The sequence below is a fragment of the Oncorhynchus mykiss genome, chromosome 1 (assembly GCF_013265735.2).
Source record: "Oncorhynchus mykiss isolate Arlee chromosome 1, USDA_OmykA_1.1, whole genome shotgun sequence".
Classification (NCBI taxonomy): domain Eukaryota; kingdom Metazoa; phylum Chordata; class Actinopteri; order Salmoniformes; family Salmonidae; genus Oncorhynchus; species Oncorhynchus mykiss.
In genome coordinates this window covers 17,974,450-17,991,991 of record NC_048565.1, presented here as the reverse complement: position 1 = coordinate 17,991,991, position 17,542 = coordinate 17,974,450, and the positions used below count along the sequence as shown (strand labels likewise).

Sequence of the window (17,542 nt, the reverse complement as noted above, 5' to 3'; positions counted from 1 at the left end):
ATAACATGTACACTGCTTAATGCAGTCATTGACTAATGTATACATTATTAAACATATAGGCTTAATATAAGTGATATATTATGCTTAATGTAGCTATGGAGTTGAGGGCTTTAACACAAAGGATACCAGTGATAGTCTCTCTCCAATCAAAAGAGGTTCAAAATAATGCTTGGAGTTATGACATTTGAATGAACAATCATATTCACTATTATAATTAAACAATCATAATAAATTCTACTTTCAAGAAGCCAGTGAGATGGGGCTACAAACATTTCCTTTAAGTAATACGTTGTGGTCACACACTTTCAAACTGGTGGCAGGCAACGTTACAAAGACTGTGGTGTGTTTGGTCAGCAGGCTACCATTTGAATGTGGCTGTGCTGTAAACAAAAAAAACGTTATAGAGAAAGGCAGCACAGGACACTGTCATAAGCCAAATAAATAATTGCCAAGCTTCATCAAAGCTCAATGTCTATTGTGTTCCAAGTGAATTGTAATATTGTGACACAAATTAATATCAAAAGGCAGTTGATTTCACAGCAAATGTATTGGTCAGCCTCAGTTACAACGTTCATTGAAACTAAGAAGGAACACTACCTATGCATAATTATTTGGATCAGAGGGTTATGACTATTATATTCTACAGTAACAGTATTTTCTTACACCTGTATGGTATTGGCATGTATAACAGTATTGTAGCAGAGTAAAAGGCATGGCTACAACAATACTGTATTGATCTGTAAACGCTGTGGTGGCTAATTTTCTGTATTACCAAATGAGGAGAGAGACAAACTTCACACACCAGTCAGAGTTATACTTAAACTACATCTTTAATAATAAGAGCTTTGCATTAGCACTTGACTTTCAACGATTCGCCATTTCTAATGAACCGTTGAGTGTCAACACAATGGCTACTGAAATCTTTTTTTTAGCAAAGATCCACCCCCCTTTGACATGACAAACCACAGATATTTAGGAACTGTTCACAAAGAAGGACTTTTACTTGAGAGAGGAGTATCCCATAGCCAGATAGCATTCGCTATAAATTATCGTTCAGTTTGGTCCCTAAGACGAGGTTCTAATCTTGTTCCTGGTACTTCATAGTACAAAAACAGCAACTCATCCAATGGCATATATCAATTGTCAACTCTAGATACTCCCATCTCAAGTAAACCCCCTCTTGACCCCACTCCTGGACAAGCTCACTGGGGGGAGTGACATGCGCACAGACATTGTGGAGACAAGTAATTGGTTCCCCATTAATCACGCCATCCCTTCACATGGTTTAAGAATAGGTAGACACATTCACATATGAAGACAATGTTCCATTCTGACCTCTACCCTCTCTGGGCCCCAAGTGACTGAGCCCTAGATGAGGGAAAAGTGCAACTGCCAACACTAGAGTCCAAAGGGATGCATTCTAATGACAAGTTTCTCACATAAGCATATTATGAAACTAAAACATCTTAATTATCTATGTTACCCAACTAATTCTGATTCATCCGCCACAGCGCGAACAGCCGGTACAACATTAGATTTATAACATTGATGTCTTCTAGATAGCAATTCATTAACTATGCTGAATAAAAATATAAAAACAACATACAACAATTTCACTGAGTTACAGTTCATATAAGGAAATCAGTCAATTTAAATAAATTCATTAGGCTCTAATCTATGGATTTCACATGACTGGGAAGGTGCACAGCCATGGGTGGGCCTGGGAGGGCATAGGCCCACCCACTGGGGAGCCAGACCCAGCCAATCAGAATTATTTTTTTCTGACTAAATGGCTATATTACAGACAGAACTAATCCTCAGTTTCATTGGCTGTCCGGGTGTCTTGTCTAAGAAGATCCTGCAGGTGAAGAGGCCAGATGTGGAGGTCCTGGGCTGGCGTGGTTAGTCTGTGGTTGTACTGCCAAATTATCTAAAATTACATTGGAGGCGGCTTAGGGTAAATAAATTAATATTCAACTCTGTTGCAACAGCTCTGGTGGACATTCCTGCAGTTAGCATGCCAATTGCACACTCCCTCAAAACTTGATACATCTGTGGAATTGTGTTGTGCCATACCTGCACTGTTAATGATCATGCTGCTTAATCATCTTCTTGATATGTCACACCTGTCAGCAGAACAGCCAATGGGTGTGGTGTGAGGGTAGGACTCCTCCACTTTAGACCAAGCAGCCTTCATGTTCACAGCATTGTCTGTCACCTGTGCAAATACCTTCTGTGGTTCAAGGTCATTGATGACTGCCTTCAGCTCATCTGCAATGTAGAGACAGGTGCGTCTGTTGTCCCTTGTGTCTGTGCTCTTGTGGAATACTGGTTGAAGGGTAGAGATGTAATTAATTATCCCTTGCCCACGAACATTCAACCACCCATCAGATGATTGCAATAGTCTGCTATCTCTGATTTGCTTGACCTTCACTTGAAATCTGTATCCATCAAATGAGGAGATAAAGCATGTCTGGTTGGAGGGGTGTATGCTGGGTGAAGAACATTCAGAAATCTCTTCAAATACACATTGCCTGTGAGCATCAGTGAACCAGTTGCAATACACAGCTCGAGCAAGACAATCTGACTACATTCCTCTATTGAGTCAAAAACACTTCTGATTCCAGGAGGACCATGAGCTGTTGCTATCGATAAGGTGTCCAATTAATCATTTTCACCTCGAATAGAAGTTGAGGGACTTTTGTCAGAGGTTGCTTGTTGTGAGCGCTGAGGGAACTTTATGCACTTGACCAGATTCTGCATCTTTGTTGCATTCTTCACATATGATTTGGCACAGTATTTGCAAAATGTACACAGCTTTTCCTTTTACATTAGCTGCAGTGAAATGTCTTCACACATCAGATAGTGCCCGTGGCATTTTCCTGTAAAGATTAGGGAAAAAAATGAAAAACCCTAATACAATTCCATGTACAGATAAATAGTTAAGCAGTTAGATTAAACTCCTTTGTAATATAAATATTTTAAAATTAAATGTACGGAAACAGGTGAATTAACACTCAGTTAACACGCACAAGCAAGCTTAAACCCACATGGTAGCAAAAACTATCAGAAATTGTTAAGTTAGAAATGATTTAAACACACTTCACTGTGGGCTACTATTTACTAGCTAACAAAAAATTGTCAAAATATATTCACCCCACCCAGTATTGTGATCAAAACTTAACAGAAAGCATGTAGTCCTTGGCTCAGACAGTGTAGTAATGTGGGCTTAATAGCATCTCAGTGTGCAAGAGCTAGAGAATCAGCTGTACATGTGATGAAAGAGTGCACTGCACATTTGATGGAAGAATTCACTGTGCATGCAGAGGGTTGCAATTCCACTGATTTGGGGATAGTTCAACCAAAATATGCCACAAGACCTAGAATTGCCTTGTGTATCCCACAAAAAAAAGGTTCACTGTAATAAGCAAACTTTTTTGATGAATTTAAGCTAAATTCCCTACATTCCCAGGCTTACTGTAACTTCCCATGGAAATTTACCAGAAAGTTTCCGACTCTTTGCAACCCTAGGTACACCTAATAAGGCCCTGTTAGGATGGGGAACAGGTGCAACAAGACACTTTATCATAGGTAAAGGGGTAGTCATTTCCAATGGTGCTGAAAATATCAGTTTATGACAAGGCAGTGCTCTTATAAGTCCACAGCTGGCTCTGGTCATGATATTTTCTTTTGTGGGTCATTATCATCATTAAGGGTTAAAGGCCCAGTGCAGACAACTCATTTTGTATGTTTCATATCATATTGTACAACAGCTGATGAAACTAACACTGTAAAAGTATTAAACATTTCATAAGTAATTTCCTGATAATTGCTGGTTGAAAATACAATATACACAAGACCATCTAAAAGCAGCAGGTTTGCATGGGAGGGATTTTCAGCTTGCCTGGGTCATCACCAGGCCGTAAATTAGACCAATAACAAAGAGTTCCAGACAGCTAGTTTTGAGTTTTCCCCTCCCCACTCAGACCACTCCCAGACAGTCCTATGAAAAGTCTGAGAATTTTGCTAAACATAATTTACAATTTTAATGGAAAACTAGTACAGTAAGGTACTTAATTGTAACCCAGAATTGTCATATTTCTATAAAACAACTCCATTGGGCCTTTAAAAGGAGGTGGTTACTATAGCAAGAGTGCAGACCACATTTTAGTCATTTAGCAGACGCTCTTATACAGCGACATACCTGTAGTCTCACTCTCAGAAACAATTAGATGCTAGTATTGTGAACTGTAATAAATTACTTTTAATCTCAAACTTCTGTCACACCCCCCCCCCCCGTTTTCAATTTAAGTGCCAAAAACTGATCATGGGAATAAAATCCATAAACCACTGAGATGCTTCACAAGTGGGAATTCACAGTAACAGAAAAATCCTCAGGAAAATGGGGGAAATTTGCTTCTCCTCTAAATGAAACAAGCTGAAGTCCCAAGGTGATTCCTTGCATCAGAGGTCCTTCCTAGGGAATGAGTGCAGCTTTTCCAGCAACGTATTCATAATGGGGGAATAATTCTAGGTTGGAGGCATCTTCCATTGTAAGGTCCAATATGTATAGGTAACAGTTTTGTGTCAGCTGCTGCTGGAGTTGGTTCACTTGGCATTGTAGTTGGCAAAGCGCTGGTTCAGGGGGTTCTCTGGCGACTTCATCCACTCCTTTTTCAGTTGCTGCTTGAGCTGCGACAGCCGCATGTTGGGGTTCTCTTTTTTAAGGAGGGGCATGTTCAGTTCCTCGTACGCGGCGAACGCTGCCTTCACCCTGCGCTCGGGGTGGCGGTCGAGCTCTTCAGCCGTGCTGGGAAAGAAACAAAGACGAGGAGAGGGCTGAAACTTGGTTCTCTATGGAACCCCATACTTGTTATGATACCTGTCATGTCTGCGTTATATAGCCTGGAGTATGAAAAGTAACTTGTTAAATGTCTACGTTGTAGGTCACACCAAACCCACTTTATGTTGATAACGTATGGTAAACTGATGGAAAGGCTCCCCTAGTTCTATACAGTAATTTCAATATTGCTTTTGTAGGGGGTAACATTGAGAGGTTATGCCTCTTCAGTATTCTGTACCTGAGCACAGCAATGGCATCCTCTATGGATCTAGCGTCCCCTGCACCTTCCTCAGGGATGAGGCGATTCACATTCTCTTCCAGGGGTGACTCCAGTTGACTCTTCTCTGTGGACACGAACATAGGAGAGGAGGAACATAAAAATACAACAGAACCCTGAGAGGAAAGGGAGCCTGGTTAATGCTTAAAGGAATAATGGTGAGGTCGTTGCCTTTCTCTTTGGGTTGCTCCTGCGGTAACGCCTGCTCAATACGCAGCGTCTCCTCAATCTGGGCCCGGGTCACTTTGCACGCCGCCACAGCAGCAGCCGCCTCCTTGGCCTTGCCCTTAATCTTTGCAGCCTCCTCATCCAAGAGCCGCTGGTTCTCCTTCTTTCTCTCCAGGGCCTCAAGGCGCTTCTTCTCCTTGTCGTCCTGCAGGTTCAAAGAGGAGACATTTAAAGCCGAAATGATCAGACCCACGTCAACATATCAGGGAATTACTTAGCATATTCGTCTGGTCTGTACATACATCGGCAGATATTGGATTGTGATATAGCCCAATTGAATGGTGCTGCCGACTATTTGACCCAGTGTGGGAATAAGAAACGGAGCATGAAAAATCACCTTCCTCTGTTCTTTCTTCAGGACATGTTTATCGTTCTCCTGCCATAAAGCATCCTCCAGCTCCTTCTTCTTGCGGGAGTCTTCCACAGCTTTGGCCTCTGCCTTGCGGGCCTTGGCAGTCATCGCCTTGGAGTTCTCGCCCTGGAACTTCTTCGGCATTCCTAACACTAGGCCTACTCTTCAGCTGACACAAACAAAGTATGATTTAGACATTCTATCATAAACCAAACCAGGTGGCAAGCTTACTTACTGAGTCACCATCTAATTGAGCCATGGGCCAAAGATAAGAGTAAACCAACCAAAAGCATCTTACGGCTAAGTTAATCATTAGAACCATATAACCATACGATTCTAACGGTGAACTTAGTCTGCAAAGGCCTTAAAGGCTATGTCAGTATTTTACAATTATCAGGTCACACTGTGTAATGTTACCTAATCAAAATCTTGATATCAACCTGGCCAGATTGTACAATTTGCTTCAGTTCTGTCATCACATTCTGCGATTGGCTTGCGAGTAGTGATGATCAGTTCGAACAATAAAAAAATAAAATTTAACTACTCTTTATACTGACTAGGATCATTAGCTTTTCTAAAAAGACTTGTTCATTTTAATATTTCGTTTGACCTGCTAGTGCTAGCTGCAATGAGTCCTACAGCAGGGCTAATACACGCTCCTCCAGCTCAGCATCTCCAGAGATGTGCTCAAACTACCAACTCTCTGTCATATGAGTGCAGGGAAATAGATCATGAGTATAAAGAATAATACATGTTTAGAACTCATTATTGATCGCATGGTGCAAGAATAAACGCAATTAATGGATTACTGAATGTTATGGACACAGCTCTGTAGAACCAAAACGTACACAGCCTCTGCTCAACAAACTCGAACTTGAGAACAAATCGTTTTTTGGGGGGGGGTGCAGTTCGCAAACGACATTGTGCTCATCACCCTCACGGCAATTGAGCAATGCATTTCACAGAGAGTCAATCACAATCTAGTCCGGTTGCGGCCAAAACTAGACAGTTTCAAATGTATCAAGAAATAATCTTATTTGTATGGCTAGCAATCAACAAATGCACATTGTTTTAAAGCACACGTTTGCAAGTCTCATTCACAAATGACAGCTCCAATATGACCCTTATGGTGAAAGAGAGGCTTGTAGAATCATGACTCGAATTTCTAGTTCATCGTTCACCGGTAGGGGGTCCTGCATGTTCTGGGCAGTACTTAAATGAACAAAATTAGTAGAAAGATCAGTTATTTTGACTGAACAAGTTTAAAAGATCTGAGTCAGTACTACTTGCGATGCTACGTAAGTCGACGTAGGCTACGTCAACTGCAGCGGTGTATTTGATCTGCGCATGTGACAGCAGCGCAAGCCTCACTCTGCTCATGGGGTCTCTCTCTTTGTCAACAAAGACTGGTATGCGATCCCAAATATTGAGTCTCAAGGTTCTGCTTGCCTGAGTTAGAATACCTCCTGATAAACTGTAGACCCTAATATTTACCAAGAGTTTATCTATATTTCCGTAGCTGTCTACTTACCACCTCAAACTGATGTTGGCACTAAGTCCGCACTCAACAAGCTGTTTAGGGCCATAAGCCAACAAGAAAATGCTCATCCGGAGGTGGTGATTTTAATGCGGGGGGGGGGGGGGGGGGGGGGGGTAATTTCTACCAGCATATCACCTGTGCAACTAGAGTAAAGTAAACTCTACATCACCTTTACTCCACAGAGACGCATAGAAAGCTCCCTCTCACCCTCCATTTGGCAAGTCATCGGATTCTTTCTAACAAGCAAAAACTCAAAACAGGAAGTATCAGTGACGGACTCAATACGGAAGTGGTCCGATGAAGCGGATGCTAAACTACAGGACTGTTTTGCTAGCACAGACTGGAATACGTTCCGAGATTCATCAGATGGCATTGAGGAGTTTAGCACATCAGTCAACGGCTTCATTAATACGAGCATTGACAAAGTCATCTCCACAGTGACAGTAGGTACATATCCCAACCAGAGGCCATGGATTACAGGCAACATTCGCACTGAGCTAAAAGGCTAGAGCTACCACTTTCATGGAGCGGGACACTAATCCAGACGCTTATAAAGAAATCCTGCTACGCCCTCAGGCAAACCATTAGACAGGCAAAGCGACAATACAGGATGCTCGTCAGATGTGGCAGGGCTTGTAAACTATCACAGATTACAAAGGGAAACCCAACCGAGAGCTTCCCAGTGGACACAAGCAAAATGCCTTCTATGCTCGCGTTGAGGCAAGCAACACTGAACCATTTGTGAGAGCACCAGCCGTTCGACGACTGTGATCACGCTCTCCGTAGCCAATGTGAGTAACACCTTTAAACAGGTTTCCATTCACAAGGACCAGACAGATTACCAGGACGAGTACTCAGTGTCTTCACTGACATTTTCAGGCTCTCCCTGACAGTCTGTAATACCTACATGTTTCAAGCAGACCACCATATTCCCTGTGCCCAAGAACAACAAAGTACATTTTCTAAACAACTACCACACCGTAACACTCCCATCTGTAGCCATGAAATGCTTTAAAGACTGGTCATGGCTCACATCAACACCATCATCCCAGACACCCTGGACTCACTCCAATTCCATACCACCCTAACAGATGACAATCTCTATTGCACTCCACACTGCCCTTTCCCATCTGGACAAAAAGGAACACCTAGGTGAGAATGCTGTTCATAGACTACATCTCAACATTCAACACCATAATGCCCTCCAATCTAAGCTCCCTGGGAATGAATGAACATCTCCCTCAACTGATTCCTGGACTTCCTGATGGGCCAGGTAGTGAGGGTTGGCGTTTATCGTGGACTACAAGAAATGGAGAGAAGAATATGCCCTCATTCACATCGACGGGGCTGTAATGGAGCGGATCAAGAGCTTCAAGGTCTTGGCAATGCCTCTTCCCCCTCAGGAGGCTGATAAGATTTGGCATGGTCCCTTATATCCTCAAAAAGTTATATAGCTGCACCATTGAGAGCATCTTGACTGGCTGAGTCACCGCTTGGTATGGCAACTGCTCAGCATCCGACTGGAAGGCGCTAGAGGGTAGTGCATACAGCCCAATACATCACTGGGGGTCGAACTCCCTGCCACCCAGGACCTTTATACCAGGCGGTGTCAGAGGAAGGCCCTTACAATTGTGAAAGACTCCAGCCACCAAAGTCATAGACTTCTCTCTGCTACCGCACAGCAAACGGTACCAGAGCGCTAAGTCTGGGACCAAAAGGCTCCTGAACAGGTTCTACACCCAAGCTATAAGACTGCTAAATAGTTAGTCCGAGTAGCTATTGGGTTATCTGCATCGGCCCTTTTTGCACCAACTCTTTTTAACTATGCACACACACTGGACGCTACCCAAACACATACACACAATCGCCACACACTGCTGCTACTGTCTTATCTATCCTGTTGCCTAGTCACTTTATCCCTACGTATATGTACATATCTGCCTAAATGTTCTTGTTCCCCTGCAAGTCGACTCAGCACTGGTACCCTATGTATACAGCCAAGCTATCATTGAGTATTTATTCCTTGTGTTACAATTTTTTTGGAGGGAGTATAGTGCATTGTTGGGCCTGTAAGTAAGCTTTTCACTATTAGTCTACACCTGTTGTTTATGAAGCGTGTGACAATTAAATTTAAAAAAGTGAGTTCGGAAAAACTAATTATGCATCTTAGAAAAAGTTCTCATACAAACTTCATATGTCTGAACTCAGAATCAAATATGCTTCCCCGAAATAACATGGTCGCATTGCTCCCCCAGTATCTGCATGAACCATCAGGCCAAGTATTTTTGGTTGACTCTGCTGGACAGAAAGAGGATGAATCGGAACACACTGCATTCAAATTCAGGTATTAGTTATTAGTATTAGTTATATATATATATATATTTTATTTCACCTTTATTTAACCAGGTAGGCTAGTTGAGAACAAGTTCTCATTTACAACTGCGACCTGGCCAAGATAAAGCATAGCAGTGTGAACAGACAACAACACAGAGTTACACATGGAGTAAACAATAAACAAGTCAATAACACAGTAGAAAAAAAAAGAAAAAAAGAGTCTATATACATTGTGTGCAAAGGGCATGAGGAGGTAGGTGAATAAATACAATTTAGCAGATTAACACTGGAGTGATAAATGATCAGATGGTCATGTGCAGGTAGAGATACTGGTGTGCAAAAGAGCAGAAAAGTAAATAAATAAAAACCGTATGGGGATGAGGTAGGTAAATTGGGTGGGCTATTTACCGATGGACTATGTACAGCTGCAGCGATCGGTTAGCTGCTCAAATAGCAGATGTTTAAAGTTGGTGAGGGAGATAAGTCTCCAACTTCAACGATTTTTGCAATTTGTTCCAGTCACTGGCAGCAGAGAACTGGAAGGAAAGGTGGCCAAATGAGGTGTTGGCTTTAGGGATGATCAGTGAGATACACCTGCTGGAGCGCGGGTGGGTGTTGCCATCGTGACCAGTGAACTGAGATAAGGCGGCGCTTTACCTAGCATGGACTTGTAGATGACCTGGAACCAGTGGGTCTGGCGACGAATGTGTAGCGAGGGCCAGCCGACTAGAGCATACAGGTCGCAGTGGTGGGTGGTATAAGGTGCTTTAGTAACAAAACGGATGGCACTGTGATAAACTGCATCCAGTTTGCTGAGTAGAGTATTGGAAGCTATTTTGTAGATGACATCGCCGAAGTCGAGGATCGGTAGGATAGTCAGTTTTACTAGGGTAAGTTTGGCGGCGTGAGTGAAGGAGGCTTTGTTGCGAAATAGAAAGCCGATTCTAGATTTGATTTTGGATTGGAGATGTTTGATATGAGTCTGGAAGGAGAGTTTACAGTCTAGCCAGACACCTAGGTACTTATAGATGTCCACATATTCTAGGTCGGAACAATACATCAATACAACAAACAAAAAAAATAGTAACCTCAACCTTATGGGTCTGTGGGCCAATAAAGTGCCAACTCAATTCTACCACTGACTAGTCTCTCATGCCCCTATGAACAGGGACACAGGGCAATAGTTTTTAATCTAAACCAGCCCTTTTTTACTTGAGTACACTAACCCCTAACTGGGTCTCTTTTCTTGACACATAGTAGCAGTTTACCAGATAACAAGTCAAGATCAAAAAGTAGATTGTTGTAAGGGTGTATTACGTCCTGTGCTGGCCCCATTGTCATATCCATTCTGGATTCTGAGTGGTAAAATCACAGCTGAAAAATGCCTCTGTGTATACTGTATGTGGGAATGTCTTATGTCCATCCTACATGTAGTGTTGGTATATTGGAATATTCCTCAACTGCATATATCATACATTGCTATTGCAAATAGAAGTATTATGTTCAACAACTGACATTTTCAGATATTATTTTGACAAACAGTTTAACACCCTTTTGTGCTTTCAATTAATTATCTTGTCAGATTTGGTGGGCACTGTCATCTGTGATCTTTGTGATATGACTTTCTTTAAGCACGTACTGATGAAACTGTCACTTAATATTTTTTTCTTAAAGTCTACAAACGCTCTACATTTATTCACTCTGATAGGGTTGGATCCTATATGCTACTTTTATTATTGTCCTGTAAATGGTTCAGTGCCTATAATTTAGGCTGAGTGTAGAATGGGGCATAATGGAAATTACCTCTACTAGATTATAGTGATCAGGAAAACAGCATACAATTGTGGCATGTGTATTAATTTGCCTATAACTAATCAGAATTCCATTATGTTTACAAAAAAAAAAGAGAATACTTCAAAATGAGAAGATTCTGTCATGGAAAAGACAAGTGGGTGGACATATAGTGGAAAGGAGGGGAAATAACTCACAACATGCAGCAGGACACCTTCAGTTGCGGGGTCTTTGTAATGCAGGTTTGATAGTTATATTTTCAATAATGAATGGTTAGCTGTTATGTGACAATTAGGTCAAAAACTCTCATTTTATTTTTTGGTGTAGATGACCCAACATCCCTTCCCAAATTGATATAGAACCTTCACAAAAACACATGGAGCAACTGCGAAAAGAAATGGCTGAGGATATACTAAAAATGTCTGGTTTGTAATGACATTTAATTCAAAGTAAATGTAAATTCTATATGTTTATGTAGTTGTGTGGGACAGCCATATGTTCAGTTCATGCCCATGATTTCAGAGTTCAACAAAGCCAACAACTGCTTCATGTAAGACAATTTAAGATATAACCCAATGGATGGCTAATTTGTCATACTGCATTGATATTATTTATAACGTGTTACGCTTTGTTTTAGATTGAATGTTTTGCATGCCAACGGTGGTTCCATGTGCTGTGCCTAGGAATGAAGACAAAAGAGTTCAACAGAATAAAGAACACAAACTGGAAGTACAGTCTGTTGTTGAAAATGTATGCTATGCCCAATCCACACTGAAGAGGCTCTGAAATGTACATCAACCAGGGCTAAAGAGAAAGTTAACACAAACATTTTGTACTTATTTGAAGTGTCTGTTGACATGTTGGAAAATATTAAAGGTCTACACTTTGTTTAATTTGTCAATATTACATTTTTATTCTTTGATTTACTGGCCACCATTACTGTGGTTACATGTTCAGTATATGTATTGACCAGCAAACCCACTGCAGCCTACATCACTAGCTCACTCTCCATCCCTGCTTTGGACAATTAATAACATGACACTCGTACTCTGCCCTTTTCCTTTATGGTTGATATTAACGATATAAAGAGATTCTCTCTCACTCCTAGTGTGTTAAATACTGTGGATTTATTTATTTTTTAACAGGGAAAATAACTACTTAGAACTACCAATTATTATTAGATAAATATTAAAGGGTAAACACTGGACTGAACCCCCAATTGTCAAACTAATTTAATGTACAACAATATAGAAGATGCATGACTAGAGGTTATGCAATATTGGTGTATATCCACTGCACGCTTCTTAGGTGTGTAATTGACATGACCAAGGAGCTATTGCAATTTAAAATTCTGAAAAATGTACGTTACACCGCGTGATTTTACACTGCAAACAAGAGTGTGAAATATACACTGCTCAAAAAAAATAAAGGGAACACTTAAACACAATGTAACTCCAAGTCAATCGCACTTCTGTGAAATCAAACTGTCCACTTAGGAAGCAACACTGATTGACAATACATTTCACATGCTGTTGTGCAAATGGAATAGACAACAGGTGGAAATTATAGGCAATTAGCAAGACACCCCCAATAAAGGAGTTGTTCTGCAGGTGGTGACCACAGACCACTTCTCAGTTCCTGGCTGATGTTTTGGTCTCTTTTGAATGCTGGCGGTGCTTTCACTCTAGTGGTAGCATGAGACGGAGTCTACAACCCACACAAGTGGCTCAGGTAGTGCAGCTCATCCAGGATGGCACATCAATGCGAGCTGTGGCAAGAAGGTTTGCTGTGTCTGTCAGCGTAGTGTACAGAGCATGGAGGCACTACCAGGAGACAGGCCAGTACATCAGGAGACATGGAGGAGGCCATAGGAGGGCAACAACCCAGCAGCAGGACCGCTACCTCCGCCTTTGTGCAAGGAGGAGCAGGAGGAGCACTGCCAGAGCCCTACAAAATGACCTCCAGCAGGCCACAAATGTGCATGTGTCTGCTCAAACGGTCAGAAACAGACTACATGAGGGTGGTACGAGGGCCCAACGTCCACAGGTGGGGTTGTGCTTACAGCCCAACACCGTGCAGGACGTTTGGCATTTGCCAGAGAACACCAAGATTGGCAAATTCGCCACTGGCGCCCTGTGCTCTTCACAGATGAAAGCAGGTTCACACTGAGCACGTGACAGAGTCTGGAGACGCCGTGGAGAACGTTCTGCTGCCTGCAACATCCTCCAGCATGACCGGTTTGGCGGTGGGACAGTCATGGTGTGGGGTGGCATTTCTTTGGGGGGGGGCGCACAGCCCTCCATGTGCTCGCCAGAGGTAGCCTGACTGCCATTAGGTACCGAGATGAGATCCTCAGACCCCTTGTGAGACCATATGCTGGTGCGGTTGGCCCTGGGTTCCTCCTAATGCAAGACAACGCTAGACCTCATGTGCCTGGAGTGTGTCAGCAGTTCCTGCAAGAGGAAGGCATTGATGCTATGGACTGGCCCGCCCGTTCCCCAGACCTGAATCCAATTGAGCACATCTGGGACATCATGTCTCGCTCCATCCACCAACGCCACATTGCACCACAGACTGTCCAGGAGTTGGCGGATGATTTAGTCCAGGTCTGGGAGGAGATCCCTCAGGAGACCATCCGCCACCTCATCAGGAGCATGCCCAGGCGTTGTAGGGAGGTCATACAGGCACGTGGAGGCCACACACACTACTGAGCCTCATTTTGACTTGTTTTAAGGACATTTCATCAAAGTTGGATCAGCCTGTAGTGTGGTTTTCCCACTTTAAATATTGAGTGTGACTCCAAATCCAGACCTTCATGGATTGATAAATTTGATTTCCATTGATAATTTTTGTGTGATTTTGTTGTCAGCACATTCAACTATGTAAAGAAAAAAGTATTTAAGAAGAATATTTCATTCATTCATATCTATGATGTGTTATTTTAGAAATTATTTTATTGAAATTTTACATTTGGAAAAATTCATGTAAAAACGTGTGAGATGGCAATGGACAAACCAACGGGTGTGCAATATAGAAGGGTAGTCAGTGGACATTCTGAACCTTGTTTGAGTCAAGTAAGTCATATGACCAAGGAGCTATTGAAGTTCGAATGTAAAAAGTTTGTACTTTGTTTACGCTCCCTAACCAATTCTACTCGGAATACAAAATGCTGCTCACATTTCCACGTGTATTAGCTTTGGAAAGCGAATTAATGTCCAAATCATGAAAATAAGAACTGTGCAATGTTGTGCGCAATTTTCCAACATCATGACACTTATTTGGAGTCTGTGGGTCCAAAATTGTTCACCCTGCCAGCTCCTATTTGTTCTATTGAGCACTGTGGCACCAACTCCAACTTCCGAACGTTCTGCCTGCTTCGCTATTGTTGGCAATGATACCTGTTCACGTTGTTTTATAGTTAAAATGTAAACAAAAATTATATTGGAACGCTGAGGTCGTCCCATCGTTTCCTATGGGGGAAATATAGGCATGTCTGACCATTTCGCCAAATATCTCGCAATGTGTGTATTCTTTTTTTTTTCAAGTCGGACGCCATTTTAAAACATGTGAATCTCCTCTTTCTAATTACGTAAGCCTGGGCAGCTAGCTCGGTTGTCATCAAACGCTAGCCCGCAAAATACTCTTAGACATGGAAAGATTATATATTTAGATTAGATTTTTTCAAGTCGGGCACCATTTTAAATCGGGAGAATCTCCTCTTTGTAATTATTTAAGTATTGGGCAGCGAGGTCGTGTGTCATCGATCGTTAAACCAGAAATATAAAAGTTTTTATTTTTTTCCTTACTATCTCATTACGCTGACATAAGCACCGTTGACACCATCGAGGTGCGGATGTTTACTTTCTACACAAGTTGGGGGTTTTCAGTTTCGTCCGACGAACAGATTGTAGTGGTAAAATAAAAAGGAATACATTTTGTGCCATTTAGGCGAAATTTAATTCTAAACATCACCCCAGTCAAAATAGACTCTGCGAACGTTCGATTCCATTCATTTGCTATGGGCTCGCGCTAGTGTTCCAGTTTAGCCAACGTTCTTGGGTGAATTTTAACCTGTCCAGCCTAGTGTTATAAGGCAGGCAACGTTAACAATGGTTTTGGGAAACAGCTCGGACATTTAATGATGCACATTCGAAGGATGAACTTTGCCTTCGGATGCTTTTGGGAATCCGGGCTAACGCATGTTACACACTGGCTAGCTGATATAAGTAACATTACATTAGAAGTTATACATATCAACCATGTAGCCGAACTCTAGCAATCCTGCAAGGTAACGTTAGTAGCAAGCTTACAAAACATTCGACAAACGTTAACTACCTAGCAAGATACTTTAGTCATACGAGTTATGTATTTACCCAACATATTACCAGTAACCACTCATAAAACGTCTTTGCAACCTAGCTAGTTTCCAGCTTCCATAGCGATGAATGTATAAATGAGCAAGTTACTGCTAGCTAGCTAAACAGCCTGTTATGAGCAAGTTATCTAGCAAAGACCAAGATTTTCAGTGTCTCCGTGACAATTGAATCTCTTAACCAATGTAAAAATAAAAGTGTGTAAGGAGAAGGGCTGTACCTGAGCGACAGATGTTGTTTCGAAAAAGGCATCTGAGTGTCAGACCATTAAGCTATGAAATAACCCTTTCGTGACGACGCACCGTGATGACGTGCAGAACGAAATGGCTTGATTAAAGAGATAAATGTAGTAATAAACAAATGAGGAATATTGTTTGTGATACTACAATTCCCTCAGCAATATTATTTTGGTCAAATATCTATGGTGATATACAATGCTAACAAATATTGTATCAGTAACAAGGGAAAGGAAGTTTAATTTAAAATGTTACATCGAATTTATCATTTGAAACGTGTTTTGGAAAGATTCAAGCTGAATATTGACTATAAATGTGATTTCTGTGGAATGGAGAAGGAGACCATTTTGCATTTGTTTTTTGCCTGTATTTATAGTAGACATTTTTGGATTGACATACAGAATTGTGTTACAAAAAAATAGGACCGGTTGTACTATTTAATGGTTTTGATATAATGATTTATTTCAGAAATGATGACATAAATATGTAGTATATTTAATTGAATTGCTAATAATACTATGTACATTTCATATTCACAAATGAAAATATGAAAATTCAAAACCTAACTTTTTTCATTTTATGAATGAATTTAAACAATATGGCACTACTTTTACTAAAATGGAAAACAAAAAGGCAATTAAAACTTGTATTATTCATGAATATGATTTCTTTGTTTAGGATTCCTGACAATGTAAATAGTTTGTATGTATGCTTGTATGTGACTAATCCTGTTTTGTTTGTTGATATTTGTTAATAAAACGTTTTTTTAAATGACTCGTTTAAGTGACGTCCAAAACGAACCCAATCTGTTTGATTGACTTGTTTATGGGATTTACACTTTGTGTCTAATACATTCTAGTTATATATTTAGTATTGTTATGGTTTCCAAGCAAAGGTTTTGAATTTTAAAAAGTAAAAGGACTTGCTTTTTCCACCAGTTTCCTACCAGCTTGTTGATATTATTAGAATAAATCTAAAAAATAAACCCAATTATTTTCAACACGAACAAACAAGCCTTCTCACTACACAAAGAAATAGAACATTTAAACAGTACAAATTGGAGGAGCAGACGTATCTATTTTCATGACGTCACATGAAGCATTATGGAGCCAGCTGAAGAAGCTCTCGACAACGAAGTTGAGTTGTCTGGAAATGAAGCTAGTCATGCATGCTCCAACGCAGGCACTACACACAGCAAAAGATTAAAAGAGCTGGAAAATTCTGCGTTGCAAACGAGCTTGAATTCTCTACGAATGGAGTCGGAATCAGCCACAGATACCGGGAGTAAGCGAGGCCAAGAGTCCGGGGAGGAGGAATATTCGAACGGCTTGTTGTCCAATGAGTCGGGGGCCTTACCACCACAAACCCCAAGACCTGAGGCAGTAGAAGAATCCGATACAAATGTTGAAGAAGAAAGGACCCTTACAGACCACTTAAATAAACGTCTCCTCTCATCATTTCTTGATAAATTGAATCAAAGAGACTTGGCTCTTCCCGGTATTCAACGCCTGGACTGCGCTGTCGCAGACGAGGATTCTAACCGGGCCGCGGAAGAATGGTGATGGAGT

The 17,542-nt window shown here is 41.3% G+C and overlaps 1 protein-coding gene across 1 annotated transcript; it reads right to left on the bottom strand.

Annotated features, from left to right (window-relative positions):
• Positions 1-3,562: 3,562 nt before the first annotated feature.
• Positions 3,563-16,074, bottom strand: ccdc124 (coiled-coil domain containing 124). Its single transcript, XM_021573446.2, has 5 exons — positions 15,959-16,074; positions 5,686-5,869; positions 5,292-5,493; positions 5,082-5,187; positions 3,563-4,810 (listed from the first exon to the last, which is right to left on the bottom strand). The coding sequence occupies exons 2-5, from the start codon at positions 5,842-5,844 to the stop codon at positions 4,609-4,611; spliced, it is 669 nt and encodes a 222-aa protein (XP_021429121.1). The 5' UTR covers positions 5,845-5,869; positions 15,959-16,074; the 3' UTR covers positions 3,563-4,608.
• Positions 16,075-17,542: the final 1,468 nt, after the last annotated feature.

Coding starts and splice junctions, on each gene's coding strand:
- ccdc124 (XM_021573446.2), bottom strand. CDS start 5,844: ATGCCGAAGAAGTTCCAGGGCGAGAACTCCAAGGCGATGACTGCCAAG. Junction 5,494..5,685: donor TGAAGAAAGAACAGAGGAAG/GTGATTTTTCAT, acceptor TTGAACCTGCAG/GACGACAAGGAGAAGAAGCG. Junction 5,188..5,291: donor GGAGCAACCCAAAGAGAAAG/GCAACGACCTCA, acceptor TCGTGTCCACAG/AGAAGAGTCAACTGGAGTCA.